Raw genomic sequence first — 19740 nt, 5'->3', positions numbered from 1 at the left:
GTCCTCATCTTCTCCACTGCCTGACTTCCTCTACAACACACACATACAAAAATAGAGTTTATTATTGGGGTTGTATTTTAATCTGAGTACTCCCCACTGGAGTGTGTTCCTCGCATGTGTCATACTGTGGGGAAAAAAATCAAAATCTTCTCATTTTATTCCTGGATTGGAGGCTCTGAGAGGTGACATATCATTGACATTCCTTTTGAAGTCTGCTTTACATCTACTTAGTGGTCAAATTTAATGTTTGGGGTTATTTGTTTTGGGAGTTTTTCAAGTAATACTGGATGAATCCCACTGTGGTTGGCATTGTTGAATCCATTTAGGAAAACTCTGTAGGTTATTCTCTTGCCTCTGAAACCCCACCACGAAGAATTCTCTGCCAGTCCAGTGGTTAGGACTCTGTGCTCTCACTGCTGAGGTCCTGGGTTTGATCCTTAGTCCGGGAACTAAAATCCTCTAAGCTTTGGGGTGCAGCCAAAGTAGGGAAAACCCATCATAAAATTGGCTTTCATTCTAAGTTGATTATGTGCAATGATGGGGATGTTGACCAAATAGGATTCCCTTCCCCTTCCTTCCTGCCCCAGTTACTTCTTAACACATCATCATTGGCTCTCTGAGAAACAGGAAAGGAGTTGAGATCTTTTGTCTTGTTTGTTTGGAAGTCTAAGGAGTGATACTGAATAAACACACAGGGCTTCACAGGTTGGGTGGATAGACTGATGAAAAGTGGGATCCAGATTCAATTCACAACACTGTTTCCAACTGCTCAGAATGCCTGAAGTGTCCAGCAAGTTTTTGAAACCTAACATTTTGCAGCAAAGGGCACTCTTCAGCTCAGATTCCAGGGTTGAATGCAGGTGTTGCAAAACTGCAAATGGGTGACATGTAACTTAACAAAATGCCCAGATCTTTGCTGTTGCCATCATGCCAGTGCTTCTTTGATTCCAAATAGTGGGTCACTGGAAACCATGCAATCCAGCTACGGAGAGACACATTTGAGAAGCATTTGATCATAAGCCTTCTCAGATATTAATCTGTGCAGAATACAAGGAAGGTGTAATTTTCTTGGCTCTGGATGGAAAGATTTCTTTGTCCTTCGAGTAAACAATCTTGCTGTGATTTGGAGTCAGGGCAGTGTGAGAGGTGCAGACACAGAAACCGCTGTGTTAATGATCGTGTTTTTGAGACCCAGATGAAACCTAGAGCTCCAGCATTCCCAGGGATAAAGTGGTAGAGCCAAGAGGGTGTGGCACATTACTGAGTTAATCCACACCCTATCACCTGCTTCTCACAACTGAAATACTAAATAGGATGAGTTTGCTCAATATAGTTATCAAAACATATGACCAATATACCGAACACTGAAGGAGTTGGGGTGCAGAAAACAAATTCTGGAAAATGACATGAGGCTGATAATTTGATTAAAGAGTAAATATGTATTTAAAAAAAAATATAAAGAGGACCAGGGAATTGAATGAAGAAAAGACTAGAAGTGGATTATTCTGGACAGAACCCTGGACTAGGACACTTCTGATTTTGTAAATTACTTGTGTGTTCTAGCCTCAGTTACCTATTCATAAAACAAAGTGGCTGAACTGTCCTTCAGTTCTAATAGCCTATCATTATGGTAACGAAATGATGAAAATGGCATATTGGTTCATAATATGCATCTCCCAGAAACAAAGGAAAAACATTTCTATTAAAATTTTGATCTCGGTGTGCAAACAGTTTATGTATTGAACACACAAAAATTCTAAGAGATGAATTTTCCACATCCATATTGAAATTACCAACACTCAGTATTCATGGATTAAGTTTTGTTTTTATTTTATTGTAGTGAAATTCACAAAACATACAATTGTTGTTTAATCGCTAAGTCGTGTCTGACTGATGCCACCCCATGGACTATAGCCCGCCAGGCTCCTCTCTCCATGGGATTTCCCAGGCAAGAATACTGGAGTGGGTTGAAGTTTCCTTCTCCAGGGTGTCTACCTGACCCAGGGATCAAACACGAGTCTCCTGCATTGACAGGCAGATTCTTTACCACTGGGCTACCAGAGAAGCACCAACATACAAGTAGCCATTTTAAAATGTACAATCCAGTAGCATTTAGTATACTCGCAATGTTGTGCAACCATTAACTCTTATCTAGTTCCAAACCATGTTCATCACACCAAAAGGAAGCACATTCTCTTCCCCTCTCTTCCCAGAGTGGCATTTTAATTTTAATTAAAATGTACCTTCAAAGCAATTTCAAAGGTGGCTTGATGTTTGGGCAGATGCACTAGCGAAAGCAAGACATATCTCTGCCTTCATCTCTCTCACAGAGGAAATATGGGGGCCACAGGTAGGTGCATGTCTGATTCCCGGAGGCCCGGGCCTTCCAAAAACAGGCATATCAGCCTCTGAAACCAAATGATGGGTAGTTTGGGAGCCTTATGATTAGGGACCCTATTTGTCATGGTGTTGAATAAACACATTTCTTGTTTTTTTTAAAAAAATAATTAACAATCCTCCATCCCCGAAAGTTCCAGTAAAAGTCCAAAGAGAAAGTGAAAATCACCTAAATTCCTATTATGCAAAAAGAACCCTTTTCATGTGTAAAGTCTCTGAGAATTTTTCTAGGCATTGTAACATATGTACCACGTACTTGCAAAGTGAGATCAGGTGGGATACTTATTATTCTTTCATTTCCAAGTTAAAATCTATTTGTTAAAATTCACACAAGATAGGTTTATAATGTATAACTTAGAGCATCTGTTTCTTAGATACCCTTTTTTCCCATTTGACAGCATATTTTGAACTTATTTTTCTGTCCATAAATATACTTTTGGAGCATCATTTTCATTGTGACCTGGTAGTTGATGATATGTGTATATTCCAGTCTCAACTAGGTTCCTGTTTTGGACATTTGTCATTTTGGGCATTAGGGCCATTTCCAGGTATCAGCTTCTGTAACGATGGTGTGACCTCTACCTGAATTTGCACCCCCATCGATGACTGGTTCCTTTGGACAGATGTGAATCCGTGCTGTTTGATGATGACGGGGATATCATATCCAAAAGCAAAGGCTAATGTCTAGTTGCTCACTTTGTAGTCAGCACTTTGGCAAACAAACTTTAGGGGCTCTTTTTATTTCCCACAGCATGCCCATATCCATGGTTTCATAATACTATCCATGGCTAGTAGCTCATATTTATTCTTTCTGTTTGTATGGGACACTATACTATGTGCTTGAGTCAGAGATATCTTAGTTGATCTTATTTCTTATGTACTATTATTGTCTCCACTTTAGAGACAGGGAGAGTCAGGAGGCCCAGAGAAATTATGTAGATTGCCCAAAGTGTGATAAGTGGTTGGAGCCAAAATTTTATTTTGGTCTTTTGGATTCCAGCTCCAGTACACCATGATGTCTCTTTGGATTATAAGATACTCCAAGGCTATATATGGGCAGGCGATTGAAATTCCACACCAGTTAACTTGGAAAGATTCAACAGTAAGGAAACAACATGGTATTCACAGACTGTGTCTCCTCTCTTCCTAGTCTGGGCTGCCTGCCTCTGGGGCTGCCTGTCTCCGGTTGATTTCTCCGTGTGGTCCATAAGAACTGTAAGTGTGCTGCCTGCCATGCTGGATCCTTTCCCAAAGTAAGACTAGAGTGGCCTGTTGCTGAAGCAGCTAGGTGTGGTTTCTGAAAGGTCAAAAGGGACCAGGAGCCGAGACTGGGAGAGGTCTCATGAACATAAACAGTTACCGTGAATTAGGATCTGGGGTCTCTTGCTCAAATGAATTCATCATCAAAGAGACAGTAAACAGTATTAAAGAAAGGACAAATTGGCTGATCTTCATTGGACTGGCTCATTCTGTGCTGAGGAACAAATGCTAGTTTGTGCTGTTTATTTCTCAGGAAAATGGAGCTGTGAAGTGAGATGTAGCATCCCAGTCCTCTGGGAGAATGTTTTCCTGGGAAGAAAGCTGGAATCTGTGAAGGTGAAAGTCATTCCATCATGTCCGACTCTTTGTGACCCCATGGACTATACAGTCCATGGAATTCTCTAGGCCAGAATACTGGAGTGGGTAGCCTTTCCCTTCTCCAAGGTTATCTTCCCAACCCAGGGATTGAACCCAGGTCTCCTACATTGTGGGAGGATTCTTTACTAGCTGAGCCACCAGGGAAGCCCAGGAATACTGGAGTGGGTAGCCTGTCCCTTCTCCAGGGGATATTCCTGACCCAGGAATCAGACTGGGGTCTCCTGTATTGCAGGTGGATTCTTTTCCAACTGAGCTACCAGGGAAGCCCTTGGGATCTGTGGGAAGGCAGCTAAGGCTCCATTGAGGGAGTTTCTGCCTGTTTTCAGGGACATCTGCTGAAGTTCCAAACTCTGTACTGGTTGGCTCCACAGACCCATATCACGGAGCCGAGCTGGTGACTGGAAAGATTATGATTTTACAGGAGGTCAGAACTGTGAGGATCCTTGGAGATGCCAACTTCCAGTATTGAGTGGTGAGAAAAACCAAAGTTCCCATGAGCAAAGGGACTTGTCCAACTTGCCTAAGCTGGTGACTACCAGAGTCTAGTAGCACACTTGTGGTCTTCAGGTTAAGTTAATATTTATCACTGACATGTAAAACTAAATTATTTCTCTACCTTCTGTTTCTTTCCTTCTCCACCTCTTCTAGCTTCTCCACTCCTCTTCCCTGCCTCCAGTGTCCCTTTTGCTTCTTCCACCTCCTCGTTCATCTCCGTCTCTTCCATCTTCTTAATAACCTCCCTAATGCATATCATGCATGTGCTGTAAGTAACAAGCCCCTTACACTCCTTACCTTCTATGATCCTTCATCCATGTTGGCCACGGTGCCCAGAAACTGAGCATCTTCTGCATAGAAGGTACAAACCAGAGGCCCCCTCTGTGTCCAGGCTGGCTGGCTTCCTGAGCATTGTGCAGATGGCATAGACAAGTCATAGACTTCCTCTCTGGGATACTTTCTGTAGATGTGTGAGAGTTGGACTTCCTTGGCATAGTCTCAGGCTCAGTGGCAAGGAAGGAAGGAAGTTAAGAAGGCTTCCTGTCACTGGATCTGGATCCTAAATAGACCTTTGCTTGGCAAGCCTACTTCCCATATTGCCTGGATGGCTCTGCTCCATGGGTAGGGCCTCACTCACTGGCACTCTTTAGCCATGACCAGGTTCAATGCAGACATCCTTATTCACATGGATGTCCATGACATGCCTCCTCGAAGAGCATCAACTTTTATAACATGTCCCCCTGGGACATTAGATTCCTGTCCTAGGGATTTTGGTGGGGGAAGTGTTCATGGGGGAGAGAGAGGGAGAGAACCCTAAGCATTCAATAGAGAATTTCAAACAGTGACAAATTCATGTTTTTCTTTCATTCATTCTTTTTTTTCCCCATTCATTCCACACAGACATATTCATTGAGTGCTTAATATGTGCCTGGCACTCCTTTTGGCCACGGGATACAACATTTTCCTTAAGGAGCTTATATTCTAATGGGGGTGGTCAGATAGTAAACAAAAAGACTGGTAGTGTATTATCAAGTAATGACTCTGATATCATAATATGGGGAAGAATAAAGCAGGTGCATTAGCTTCCTAGTGTTGTTGTAAGGTTGTCCTTCAGAGCAGACCCTTGGTCCACAGTTAGCAGCAAACAGTCAGAACTGGTGGGTACAGATGCTGGTAGGTGGGTAGATAGGGTGGTGGGAGGATGTGGAATTTCTCCTAATTGCTTCTTTTTTCTCACTGAAATCAGAAGCTAGGTTATCAGCTGAGAGTGAGGAGGAAGAAAGGAGAGTTAGCAGAGAGGAGTGAGCAGAGAGGAGGCATATGAAAGAATCTAGGGAAAGCAGACAAATGAATGGGGTAGGGGGTGCAATGGAGCAGGACCCGATGGTCCTTGCCCCCTCCCATGTTCTCTACCTGCCTTTTGTCTATGGAAAACTTTAGTCAAAGAATAAGTTTAATCAGAGAAATGAGAAATGCAGGAAAAAAAGGAAAATAGTCAAAAGAAACCAAGTAATAATAATAATGTAGTTATTAAGCATAGTCAAGGACCTTTAGTTTTTTCCTCAAGGGCTATAGATAATATTCTGAGCCACATCCTGTGAACTGTCTTATAGATACTAAAACCCCAGGTGGAGAAGTTAACTACATGATAACCAGACTGTACCCATGACATAAGTTGCTAAAATTCTGAAAACTGGCCTCAAGAAATGGGAACAAACAGACCCTGGAACTAATGATTAACTGTACCTAAAACAATCAAGGTGATGCTGATCAGACCACCAATGACCAGTTTGAAGATGACTGTCAGAGCTGACCGTGCTGTTTCTAAATGTAGCCCCCTCCTTGTGGCTACAAAAACTCTTGCTCCACTGGTTGCTGGTGCAGAGTTGGGGCTGGCAGGGCGGGGAGTGGGCAATCAGCCTTTAGACAGATGTCTGCCACCCTCCTCCCTCAGTTGCTGGCATCTGAAATACAGCAAACTTTCCTTTCCATCAACCTGGCCTGTTTATTGGTTTTTGAGCAGCAAGCAGCCAGACCCTACACACTCTTGCAGTAACAGGGGTAGAGTGGGCAGCACTGAAGACTCACACTTGAGCTTTGAGGGTATCAGTTTAAAGGGGAATGGACAGCATGGTGGATGGTGATCCACCTGCGGGCAGGTGTGGAGTCATTAAAGAGCTGGATTTAATCTGAGTTGGGTGTTGTCAAGGGTGCAAGACAGACAGGAGTTTGGCTGGGGGGAGATGGAATTGAGGCCGGATACCAACCTCCTCCTGGATTTGTCTCCCTCTGCTTCCTTAATGTTTTTCATTGCCTTTTCACATCCTCCCTCATTTCATAACTTGGCAGATAACACTTCTGCACAGGTGAGAAATATGTCCTCCCTAGCTACAAATAGATATGGGGCAGAGACAGAGAATGGCAGAGCTCCAGAAGAAGCACAGGTATGCAAGCAAGAGAGACTGGCACTGGGCTTGTTGAATATTTAATTTTAAGAAACTTCATAACAGGTATGTTAGGAAGAAACTCGTTATGATTCTGCTTTTTATGATCTTTTGAGGTAGCAGTCTATTCATTTTGGGCAACATAAAGGCCTTCTGGTCATTTGCTAATAATGATAATAGCAAGTACTGACTTTTATTGAGTACTTGCCATGCTGAAGACACTTCACTAAGTGCTTTAGATGCACTGAGTCATTTAATCCTGTCAACAGTCATAGGGTGAAGTACTACTATCCTTGTTTTTAGGTGACATTAGTTGACTTATCCACTAGGACACAGCTAGCAGCTTCAGACCTGGCTTCTGAACCCAGAACTTTGTGATTAAACTGTCCTTTTTTTTTTTTTTTTGGTCCACGACTTGCAGGATCTTAGTTCCCTGACAAAGGATTGAACCTGTGCTTTCTGCAGTGGAAGCACGGAGTCCTATCCACTGGACTGTCAGGGAAGTCCCTGTCCACACTCTTAATCCCTTCTGCACTGTACTACAATGCATTTGCATGTTGGATTACTTATACGTCTCCATTCAGTAGAACTCTTCCATAGCTCACTCCAGGCATGTAACAGTTGCTGGGCACGGAGAGCATGTGTGTGGGTGGGGAGAGCTTCAGCCCCCAACTCTTCTTGAACAATGGATTTTAAACGGAGCTAGAGGAGGAATGGCCTTTGTCCAGGGAAGCTGTTCTAGAGTGTTGTGTTCTGGGCTCCTAGTATATATTCTGATGACTTTATTTTTTGTTTGTTTATTCACTAAGTCATGTCTGACTCTTTACTATCCCATGGGCTGTAGCTTTCCAGGCTCCTCTGTCCATGGGATTTCCCAGGCAAGAAAGCTGGAGTGGGTTGCCATTTCCTTCTCCAGGGGACCTTCCCGACCAAGGGATTGAACACTCATCTCCTGTATTTGCAGGTGGATTCTTTACCATGGAGCCACCTGAGAAGCCCATTCTGATGACTGGCCTCCTTTATCTCTGAGACTTTGTTACATCTTGTGGTGTTGCTGGCTCAGTGGGTGTCAGGTGTCCATTTTGTTCTTCTGCATGCTATCATCCTGCCCCTGCCCTGGCCCGTTTCTCTAAGCTGTTGTTAACTCTGGTGGGAGTCTGAGACCTGCTGCTGGCTCCCACCTACCAGTCTTGGCATGACAAATTGCCTTACTATCATACATAATACTGCCATGTAATAGAATAGGCTTTCTGCTCACATACTGCTACCATCTCCTGTATCTGTTTAGATCCAAGCAGCCTATATATATCGTGGACATAAAAGTCACAGAAGAAAAGCATGCTAGGAATCAGTCCTCCATCCAGAGCCAATCAGGATGGATCAGGGAATTCTGTAGATCTCACCTGTTCTAAGCAGCATATTAGCTATGCTTACTTCAGCTACCACATTTTGCCTGCTGTGTGCTTACTCTACCCTGGTATGAAATGTATTTTGCAACAGTGCAGAAGAAATATACAAGACTGATTAGACTTGGTACCATTTGTCCATACTCTTGCAGTTATTGTAGTCACTGCTTGAAAAGACTCAAAAAATCCTTTATCCAGTTCTGCTCCTCTATAAAGTTTCATTTAAGTTTTAGCAGGTGTTTTTATGTGTAAATCAGATCAACTTCCCATGATAGCTCCTGATGGTTAACGTTTTGATGTTCTGTTTGCCCAAGCAGATTGATTTGCCATTATGGGAAAATGTTTGAACTAAAAAATGTCCTCTAAACTTTGTTCACTAATCTTATCAAAGAAAATAGAAGCAGACCATGTAGACAGAAACCTGCAAATTAAATATACTTTTCCTATTCACATGTATTTGATCAGCATTCTTTATGGAACTAGGGAGGTAGTGGCTTCTTGATTCTGCAATAACATTGAGGTTTAGATCACTTTCCACAGTCTTTAAAAATTCAGCTGGGAAAAGAATAGACAATATTAACTGCTAGTAACATCTACTCTTTTGTAGTAAGTTAGGATACCTCATAGAACATGTCATTGTCCTTAACAATCTCATCTATCAGGCCTGGTAGACACCATACAATTGTGCCCTCTCTGGAAACAGCCAGGCCATCCTCGCTATGTGGTGACAGATTGTTTAGGGTGAGCCAATAGTGGAGGAGAGTTCAAAAGCTAGTAAAGCTGATTTGTAGCCTTGTGAAGGTCTAATTTCTGGTAGAGTTGCAGGGATAGGTTATTTCACATACTGTTATTTGGATTTGGAGAACTGTGCTAATGGCCTGGGCCATTTGGTTTCCTTCTCTTTCTCTTGCATGTTTAAAAAATTTTTTTCTTATGTGGACCACTTTTAAAGTCTGGAGAAGGAAATGGCAACCGATTCCAGTATTCTTGCCTGGAAAATCACATGGACCGAGGAGCCTGATAGGTTACAGTCCGTGGGGTCTCAAAGAGTCAGACACGACTAAGCAACTTCACTTCACTTCACTTTTAAAGTCTTTATTGAACTTGTTACAGTATTGCTTGTTTTATGCTTTGATTTCTTGGCTGACAGGCATGTAGGATCTTAGTTCTCTGACCAGGAATCAAATCTGCACCCCTTGCATTGGAAGGTGAAGTCTTAATCACTGCACTACCAGGGAAGTCCCTGTCTTGCATGTTTTTAATCTAGTCATTCCTTGATTACCTGATTCTTAACTAGGCATATTAATCAGAGCCATTGTGGAAACTTTAAGAAAGAGAAATGCGCAAGCTGCAGCCCTATGGGTGTTGTTCAGGTAGATCAGGTAGATGGAGGGGGTCACATGGACTTTGGTGTGAATACTGATTCTGTCTCTTGCTAGTCACGTGCTCTTTGGCAAATCACTTACCCTCTCCAAGTCCCCTCACTTTGTTGTCAAATGGGTAAAATGTTAGCACTGCCTTCATATGGTTGTTGAGAGGGGTGAATGAGTTGACGTACAGGGAACAGTACGTAGGTAAAAAATACACCTCTTATTTGAGTGCTTACTATTATTGATTCATAGGTAGCGATTAGGTATCTCCATTTTAAGAAGTTCACAGGTTATCTGGAGTTCTATCCCCACTGAGAATCTCTGCTCCTAAAACATTCTTAAAAGATAGCTTTTAATATGAAAAGGGAAGCGTCTGCTTCAAATCTGTTTTAGAGGCTGGTTAAGATTCCATGCTATGATGCCACTTCATAAAGCTATGTATGTGTATATGTAGGCATGTGTGTATATATTGAGTATTGATGTTGTTCCTGGCACTGTGCCTAGGTACTGGGGACCCAAAGACCATGAAACATAGTCCCTACTCTTAAGAATCGAGTTGCTTAATACTGTTTTCTGTTCTGCAATGAGGTGGCCCAGTATGTCTAAATACAGGAGTAAAACTTCCCTGTGGCATTCAAAGGTGGGTTTGATTTCTAAAGGAACCTAAACTTCTACAAACATTACTGTTTTAAACTAATCAGTAAGAAATGTTCCATTGATAATCTTTATTTTAATTCTGTTCCAGTGGCTTTTTAAGTGGCGGTACCATTGGCATTTATCGAGTAATACCATATGCCAGGCATTTTTACTGATGCTTTCTTTCCATCCTTGTGACAGTCTATGAAATCATCCTCATGACGTTTTGCTCACAGTCATGTAGCCATAAGCGGCAAAATCAGGATTTGAATCCAGACCTGTCTGACTGTAAGTCACACTTTCTGTCCATCCTTCCTTGATGCACGTAGGAGGTAAAGATGGGAGCTAATTACTGAGCACAGTTGAAGGGCCATCTTGGCTAATGTTTGTAAAGAAGGCAAAATAGCTAATTGTGATCAATTCATGTAAGTTCTCAAGAAACATTAGAGGTGTTGGGCTTAGAGATCACTTATAATGTCAAGAATGGGCTGTGTGTCCTCTCAGGTTCTTTTTCCACTGAGTGGATCCATTTTTTTTTCACAGTTGATCTTAATTATTGAAATGATGAATTGAATGAATCATTTGTGGTTATCAACTGTGTGGTCCTCAATACCATTCATTTATTTTAAACATCCTTCAGCTTAACTAAGTCATCTCCTGGTGACCTCTGCTTGAACCATACATTTGAGATTGTTCACAGTTTACATGCACTTGAATCAAATACTAAAAACAACACAGGCAAAATGAGGTGCTTTACATTTGAGTCCTGTATTGTTCTGTAAAAGTGCATATTAAAGTTTCAGAGATGCCTCCTGCTTTTTAAATAAGGATCACCAAGGGGTCTGGCGAGTGGACAGCTGGGTCCTACTAGAAAATGCCATCCTTGTTGAATCAATGCACTTGAATTGAAGCTGTGTCCCCAGGGCCAGTCAGCATCACACTGTCCTATCCTTTTGTAGCATAAGAAATCGATTCCCCAGAGCAGCTCAGGAGCAGCGGTACAGGAAAAACACTCCTGCCATTCCACACAACCCCAGCTCTTCAAATCTGCCCATTTCAGAAAGACCATTCTTTCTCCTCTTCCATGTCGTCAAATCAACACCTCTGTGCCAGACACTGTTTTAAACTTCATGGGCTGAGGTCCTCCTCTGATACTTCTGGGCAGACCTCACAGGCACAATTTGTTACCTGGGCCATGTGACCTCACTACCTTCCAGGCTTTGAGTTCTCAGAGTTGTCAAAAGATCAGGTGAGGGCCCTGAGGAAAAACTGGCAATTTTTCTCCTCCAGGGTTCCCAGGTGAGAATCAGAGTCCAGATTCTTCTTCACCTCTGAAGCATTCAGATTGGTGTGGAATCAAACTCATTAATCTCTGTACTTGCCAAAGATGGTGAGTTCTTCCCTTCCCACCATGGTAGGTTCTGTTCCCTTTTCTTTTTTGGTTCTGGTGAACTTGAAAAACAGGTGCTGCTTCAGGTAAATAGTTCGGTATCCACATGAGTGCAAATTATGCTTCCATACCATTGCATTTATTCCAATGATTGCACTGATTGTGTTTGACCATGCAATAATTAGGCCATATTCAGATCACAAAAGGGCTTCCTTGATAGCACAGTTGGTAAAGAATCCACCTGCAATGTGGGAGACTTGGGTTCAATCCCTGGCTTGGGAAGATCCCCTGGAGAAGGGAAAGGCTACCCACTCCAGTATTGTGGCCTGGAGAATTCCATGGACTATATGGAGTCGCAGAGTCGAACACAACTGAGCGACTTTCACTTTCCCTTTCAGATCACAAATCCCCATTCTACACATTTTGGGTTTTCTAATCCAGAATGCACTAATGGCCTATAGAATGCTTTGGTGTTAGGTGACCAGAAAAGTGTTGTTCTTTCTACTGGGGAGGTGATAATGAGGGATAGTGGGCTGCAGTCGATAGGGTCACAAAGAGCTGGACATGACTTAGTGACTGAACAACAAGAATAACAAAATAATCATCAGAGAGCACTTTTTCTTATAAGGAATGTTTGCTTGTCATTACAGTTTCAAGCTATGTAAATGAAAGTATTAGGTTGGCCAAACTGTTTTTTCCATAACATCTTATGGAAAAATGTAAATAAGTTTTTTTGCCAACCTTATAACTGGAGAGATACATACATACCATTTGCCATTGTTTTGGGATAGGTAATTTAGTATTCAGGTAGGTACAGGTTTAACATGAAGTTATCCATTACATAGTCATGGGAACATTTGCCAGAAGAGAAAGTCAGATTCAGCCTGTGGTCAAATTGAGAGTCTTTTCTTTCTCATCCATTCTCTCTGATTTCAGTTCTTTCTTCCATTTAATCGTGTGAGCACCTCAATCAACTCTGAGCCAGGTGAAGAGTGTGCAGTCAAACATGTTGACTGAGGGATGGACTGGGCAAACGTTACCTTCCCCATAATGGACCTGTGGGCATTTAAAAAGAGGACTGCATGGAGAGAACTATCCTTAATGGGAAGTAACAATGTCCTGATGGTGGCTTTTGAGGTACTAGCAGGTAACTGCTGCTTCTGCCCCTGATGAAGGCTGTCCCTAGACAAGGAGTAATTGCCAATGAGTGACTAGGTGAAACTGAGAATAGCGCCCCTTGAGCTACCAGTGGAATTAGGCAGTGTCTGTTGGAAGAGGGCCGCTGTTCTGACAGGTGGGGGCAGAGGAACAGAGGAGTAAGGCAGAGTGGGAAGGTAAAGTCAGGGGAACAGGAGGGATTTAGGAGAGATTGAATCCAAGTCCTGTGTCTACTTCATCCATCTAACAGATGGCAGCAGTGATGCTCTTGGAGCTTCCCATCTAGTCAAGAAGACAGACCTCAATCAGATGCTTCACCCATTCACCAAAGAGGTATTGAACTTACTACGTAACAAACATGGTGGGTGCTATGAAGAAAAAGTACATGTTATGAGAGACCTGATCTCATAACAGGAGTGTTGGTGAACTTCACTGATGGAATTTCTTGATCCAAAAAAGTTAGACTTAAGGTGAGATATCAGAAATGAGTATGAAGAATGAAGACCTATTTAGGTAAGGGTGTGTAAAAGGAACCTTCCCCGAAGAGGGATGAGCAGGTATAAGGAGATAATCCAGTAGGTTTTAGTACATTACCTGAAGGCCAGCATGTCTGAAGCAGAGCACATGACAGAGGGAGTGAGTAAAGCTGAGGCTGAAGAGATAGGAAGGGGGCAGCCCCTTCCAGGCCTACCTCTTCATGGTAAAAAAAAGAAAGTGTTGAAACATTTTTGTAATAACAATGTTAAGCCATTAGTAGGTTATCAGTAAGATAATGTTTTAATTAGTCGACTCCAGCTATAGGAGGTGGAGGATGGATCAAAGCAGGAGCCCCACTGGAGGTAGTTGGGAGTCTTAGGAGGCTGCTGCAGTGACTAGACCAGGCACAGCTGTGACTTAGACTGGGATGGAAGCAGTGGAAGAGAAAAATGGATGTACTGTGTGACCTTGGGCAGATCTTCACCTCTCTGAACCTAAACAGGCTTATTTTCCTTCAGGTTGGGCCTGTCATATCTAGTGATTTAAGAGCACGCTTTGCTCACTCACATCATCTGCCTGCTATAACGTCTCTTGAGATGGCAACTATTCAACGAAACCTTCTGTCCACATTTGATATCTGAGGGAAAGACAGAGCTAGCTTTGAATTCTTTTGAATTGTATTTATTGCAATTCCTTAAGGTTGGTGGGCTGGATGAGTTGTATATTTTGGTGATACAGATGACTTTGAAATGAGTGAAGAAACACTGCCACACTGCCACACCTGTTATTCCTCTGATCCTAATGTACTGAACGAAAGGACTAACACACGTCTCCCCTGTATTCAGCAGTAATTAAATACAACTACACTTATTTAGGAAACTGATAACAGTAGAGAAATGTAGTGTCAGCTTTCTGAGAAGAGACAGTCCAAGGACTACCTTTTGTTCTTAGAGTTAAAAACACTTTCAAACAAAACTAAAAAGAAAATGCCTTTCACGGTTATGATATCTTTCCTCCAAGCCTTTGAAACTTGGCAAACATTTCTTGCCAGCTCATCACACTAAGCTCTGTTGTAAACTTACACAAAACTTACACAAGCTTCATTCAGTAGGGGACAAATGGCTCTGTGAGTAAAGTTTTTGATTCTAGATGTTCCAGCAACATTCCTGGTGAGAGTAGGAAAACACCGAAACTAGATGCCTAAAACTTTCAAATGGCTTGGTTCCACGTGATTGACCTTTGTTGTAGCTCAGGTTCTCCGGCAGAGTACTTTGCCCTAGACATCTTTGGTGATGGCAATGATGGGGAGCTAGCAAGTGAACAGGAGATGGCAAGAGTGAACACTGACATTTTAGGAATCAGTAAATTAAAATGGACTGGAATGGTCGAATTTATTTTAGATGACTATTGTATCTACTACTGTGGGCAAGAATCCCTTAGAAGAAATGAGTAGCCCTCATAGTCAATAAGAGTCCAAAATGCAGTACTTGGGTGTAACCTCAAAACAACAAAACGAGCTCTGTTTGTTTCCAAGGCAAGCCATTCAATATCACAGTAATCCAAGTCTATGCTCCAGCCACTAATGCTGAAGAAGCTGAAGTTGAACGGTTCTATGAAGACCTATAAGACCTTCTAGAACTAACACCCACCAAGGATGTTCTTTTCATCATAGAGGACTGGCAATCAAAAGTAGGAAGTCAAGAGATACCTGGAGTAAAAAGCAAGTTTGGCCTTGGAGTACAAAATGAAGCAGGGCAAAGGCTAACAGAGTTTTGCCAAGAGAATGCACTGGTCTTAGGTAACACCCTCTTCCAACAATAATAGAGAAAACTCTACACATGGACATCACCAGATGGTCAATACTAAAATTAGATTGATTATATTCTTTGCAGCCGAAGATGGAGAAGCTCTATACAATCAGCAAAAACAAGACCAGGAGCTGACTGTGGCTCAGCACATGAACTTCTTATTGTAAAATTCAGACTTAAGTTGAAGAAAGTAGGGAAAACCACTAGACCATTCGGGTATGACCTAAATCAAATCCCTTACAATTATACAGTGGAAGTGACAAATAGATTGAAGGGATTAGATCTGATAGCGTGCCATTGTACAGGAAACACTGTACAGGAGGCAGTGATCAAGACCATCCCCCCAAAAAAGAAATGCAAAAATGCAAAATGGCTGTCTGAGGAGGCCTTAGAAATAGCTGAGAAAAGAAGAGAATCTAAAGGCAAAGGAGAAAAGGAAAGATGTACCCATGCGAATGCAGAATTCCAAAGAATAGCAAGGAGAGATAAGAAAGCCATCTCCAGTGATCAGTGCAAAGAAATAGAGAACAACAGAAGGGGAAAGACTAGAGATTTCTTCAAGATGTCCATATGGTTTTCAAGTCAGGAACAAGACTGACAAGGCTATCTGTAGTCACTGTTTTTATTAAGCTTTATAAATGAGATCCTAACCATCTCATTGGGAAAAGGAAAATATAAGGGTTGAAAACATTTTTATTTTCACAGATGGGATGATTGTCTACACAGATAATGTACTAAAATATGTAGACAAATGAGTATAACTAATATAAAGTTCCACAAAGTTTCTGGGTATAGGCCCAATATATAAAAATCAATAGTGATCCTCTTCAACAGGAAGAATCAAGGAGAAAATGTTATAAAGACAAATTCTGACAACCAACATGGCATCCAATATTGGTATCTCTTTTCCCATGCTTCACTTGTTTCAGGTCTTATGTTGTTTTTGTAAGGTTTGCCCCTCTGCCCTCAGTGTACTTGGATCAAGAAGTTTGTTCTTCCTTTCTTCTAGGCCCTCTAAAAAGAAATTAACTAATTTAGACCAAAGAACAAGTGAAGAGGAGAGAGGATCATTGGGAAGAATTTAGAGAATATTCCTATCCAGTGGTTTCTCTTACAGGTCCGTATTGACTTTGCTATAGCTACTGCTTCTGTACCAGCTTATTCAAAATTCATTTTGTTCCTATCTCTAAGTAAAGGACTTGACAGCTCATTAAAGAATGTACTCCTTCAACTTGAGTGTATTCAAGCAAGAAATCTATCAAGTTACTTTCTTTTCATTACTACAAGGGACTACTACTCACCATATAAACCAAAATAATGCCATTTGCAAAAACATGGATGCAACTAGAAATTATCATACGAAGTGAACTAAGTCAGAAAGAGGAAGACATACCATGTGATGTCACTTATATGTGTAATGTAGAGTATGACACAGATGAACCTGTCTATAAAACAGGAACAGACTCAAGGACATAGAGATCAGACTTGAGGTTGCCAAGGAGGAGGAGGGGAGAAGGAAGGACTCGGCACTTGTGGTTGGTGAATATACACTATTACATGTAGAACTGGTAACTAAGAAGTTTCTGCTGTATAGTACAGAGAACTTCATCCATTCTCCTGAGATAAATCATAATAGAAAAGAATATTTTAAATATGTATATCTTTATTTATTTATGTAAAACTGAGTTATTTTGCTGTACAGCAGAGATTGGCTCAACATTGTAAATCAATCCTACTTCAATTTTTAAAAAAGAAGAAACGCTTCATATATATAAAAGAACCCAGATAAAGTATGTTTGCATGTGTATGTGTGTGTATGCTCTCTAAACTAATCATCCTCTAGGGACAAAAAAACCATGACTTTGAACAAGTATATGCTTTAAATGAAAATAAAGGACCAAAACATATTCTAAAGAATAAGAAGAAAAAGCTTTGTATTTGTAACTACTATAATAGAGTGAGTCCCTGGTAGGAAAAGTGGAAGCTTTCATAGGAAAAAATATCATTTCTGAAACATGGAAACACTGTCACACTAACTAAAACACAGTCTCTGAACATAATAGGAATTATCCCACTTTGTTTAATGAAAGGACAAAATTGACTCTATTTTAGTGAGCTCAGAGTGTCAGCTACTTTCAAGCACACAAGCTCTATTTCCTTAATTATTTATGTAATTTATAAATAAATACTAGAATTAGAGTTTATTTGCAAGATAAATTGCAAAATTGGAATGGAAAAAAAAATTCCATTTGCATAGTAGCAAAACCCATAATAAATTTGGAGCTGTACCTAACAAAATGCATGTCTTTTAAGGAAATATTATGAGCTTGTATTGAATTCCATAAACAGTGAACAAAATTTAAATAATAGAAGATATAAACCATTTAAATTGTTTGAAAGATTCAATATCATACATAAATCAATTCTCCACAAATTAACTTTCAGTTCAGTGCAATTCCAATCAAACTCTCCAACAGTGTTTTTTTTTTTTTTTTTCCTAGAACTTGGCAAACTTGCCCTAAAATCTACGTGGAAAGAGGGTAAAGATTAGTCAAGATTCTCTACAGATGAAAAACAATATGAGACTAGCTCTATAAGATATTAAGGATTGTTATTCACTTATATTAACAAAAATGTGATATTAGTACAAGGACAGACAAGTGTACCAATAGAACAAAATTGAAATTCCAGAACCAAACTCATACATATATGAGGACTTGGTTTATGACAGAGGAGACATTACAAACCAATAGAATAATTCTGGGAAAATCGGTTATGTAGATGGTAAAAAAAATTCCTACCCTATACTATACAGAAATGTAAACTCAAGATGGATTAAAGATATAAATGTTAAAAGCAAGAATTATTTGATCCTGAAAAAGACGAAGACTACCTTAATGATCTCAAAGTAGGGAAAGGTTTCTTAAAAACACAAAATGGAAACTATAAAAGATAGATACATTTGCCTTCATTAAAAGTAAAGACTAGTTGATGAAGTATGTACCACAAAGACAATTTTAAATAATGAGCCACAGGTTGGTGGGAGCTATTTTTAGCTCTTATAAATAAGGAAGGATTAACATCTAAAATGAGAGGGGACATTAATATCTAGAGGAGAAGGGGACGCCAGACGATGAGATGGTTGGATGGCATCACCGACTCGATGGACATGAGTTTGAGTAAGCTCTGGAGTTGATGATGGGCAGGAAAGCCTGGCGTGCTGCAGTCACAATGAGTCGGATATGACTGAGCAACTGAACGGAATATCTAGAAGCTGTACTCTAAAAATCATTGAGAAAGACAGATATTCATTAGAAAAACGTACAAAGGATATGACCAGGCATTTTACAGAGGGATAACCTGATTCAACTATGGTAGTGGTGGTGGTTTAGTTGCTCAGTCGTGTCTAACTTTTGCGACCCCACAGGCTGTAGCACCCTTGGCACCTCTGTCTATGTGATTTCCGAACGAAGAATACTGCAGTGGCCCTCATCTTGCCGCCCAGCAATCTGGGCCTGCACGAGGAGCCTGCCAGGACACGTTATACGTGCCCGCGCCATAAGTCCTGATACTCTACGTTGCCGGCGCCGCAGCTTCCGCTTCCAGGCGTCGAGCCCACCATTTTGCTTTTGTGGCAGCGCTCGGAGTCCAGAAGCGAAAGTTCTGAGCTGGGAGTCTCGGTGACTGTAGCCGCAGTCGTCTTTGCCACTGTGCCTCGGTGTGATATGCTCGAGCAACCAGAACCAGAGCGTGGAGGTGCACAACATCCTCAGCAATCGAGGATTCAGCATCCGGTCCTTCGGAACAGGACCAAACGTGAAGCTTCCAGGACGAGCACGCGACAGGCCAAACGTTTATGATTTCAGAACCACATATGACAAGATGTACCAAGACCTTCTTAGGAAAGACAAAGAACTCTATATGCAGAATGGCGTTTTACAGATGCTGGAAAGAAATGAGTATCAAACCCAGGCCAGAGAGGTTCCAGGACTGCAAAGATCCGTTTGACCTCATCCTCATCTGTGAAAAGCAAGTGTATGACCAGGTGGTGGAAGATATGAGTACCAGGGAGCAGGAGACCTGCCAGCCCGTGCATGTGATCAACGTGAACAACCTGGAAACCCACAAGGAGGCTACGCTGGGGGCGTTCCTCATCTGTGACCTGTGCCAGTGCGTCCAGCTCATGGAGGGCATGGAGGACAGGATTGGCGAGCTGCTGCAGGTGTTCGAGGAAAAGAGCGGCAGGAGCTTCCTGCACACCGTCTGCTTCTACTGAGCCCAGCCTGACGTCCGGCCCACTGCCCACTTGAAGCTATTTTCTTGAGTTTCCTTTTGGTAGTACTTTTTCGTTCCTGATACTTGTTTTTACTTTTAGGTATTCTGCCGGTGGACGTTAGCAATACCCAGTAAACCGTACTGTATGCAGTGTGAAGATACGGAAATGCCAGATCAGAAAACAAACGTTTTTCCCGTCCCACTTTCCCTTATGAGTAGAATCTTGACTGTAGTTTTTTTTTTTTT

At 41.5% G+C, this 19740-nt stretch overlaps 1 protein-coding gene across 1 annotated transcript in view; it reads left to right on the top strand.

Moving 5' to 3' along the window:
- LOC138071655 (RNA polymerase II subunit A C-terminal domain phosphatase SSU72-like) overlaps window positions 1-19495 on the top strand; it is a 105275-nt gene extending 85780 nt beyond the window's left edge. The window contains 2 exon segments of the mRNA XM_068963130.1: window positions 18910-19178; window positions 19180-19495. Coding sequence (XP_068819231.1) covers window positions 18910-19178; window positions 19180-19495 — 585 coding nt within the window.
- Window positions 19496-19740: the final 245 nt, after the last annotated feature.

Source organism: Capricornis sumatraensis, chromosome X (assembly GCF_032405125.1).
Source record: "Capricornis sumatraensis isolate serow.1 chromosome X, serow.2, whole genome shotgun sequence".
In the NCBI taxonomy this organism is placed as follows: domain Eukaryota; kingdom Metazoa; phylum Chordata; class Mammalia; order Artiodactyla; family Bovidae; genus Capricornis; species Capricornis sumatraensis.
Note: the sequence above shows the minus strand (reverse complement) of the source record. Positions and strands in the feature narration are given on the sequence as shown.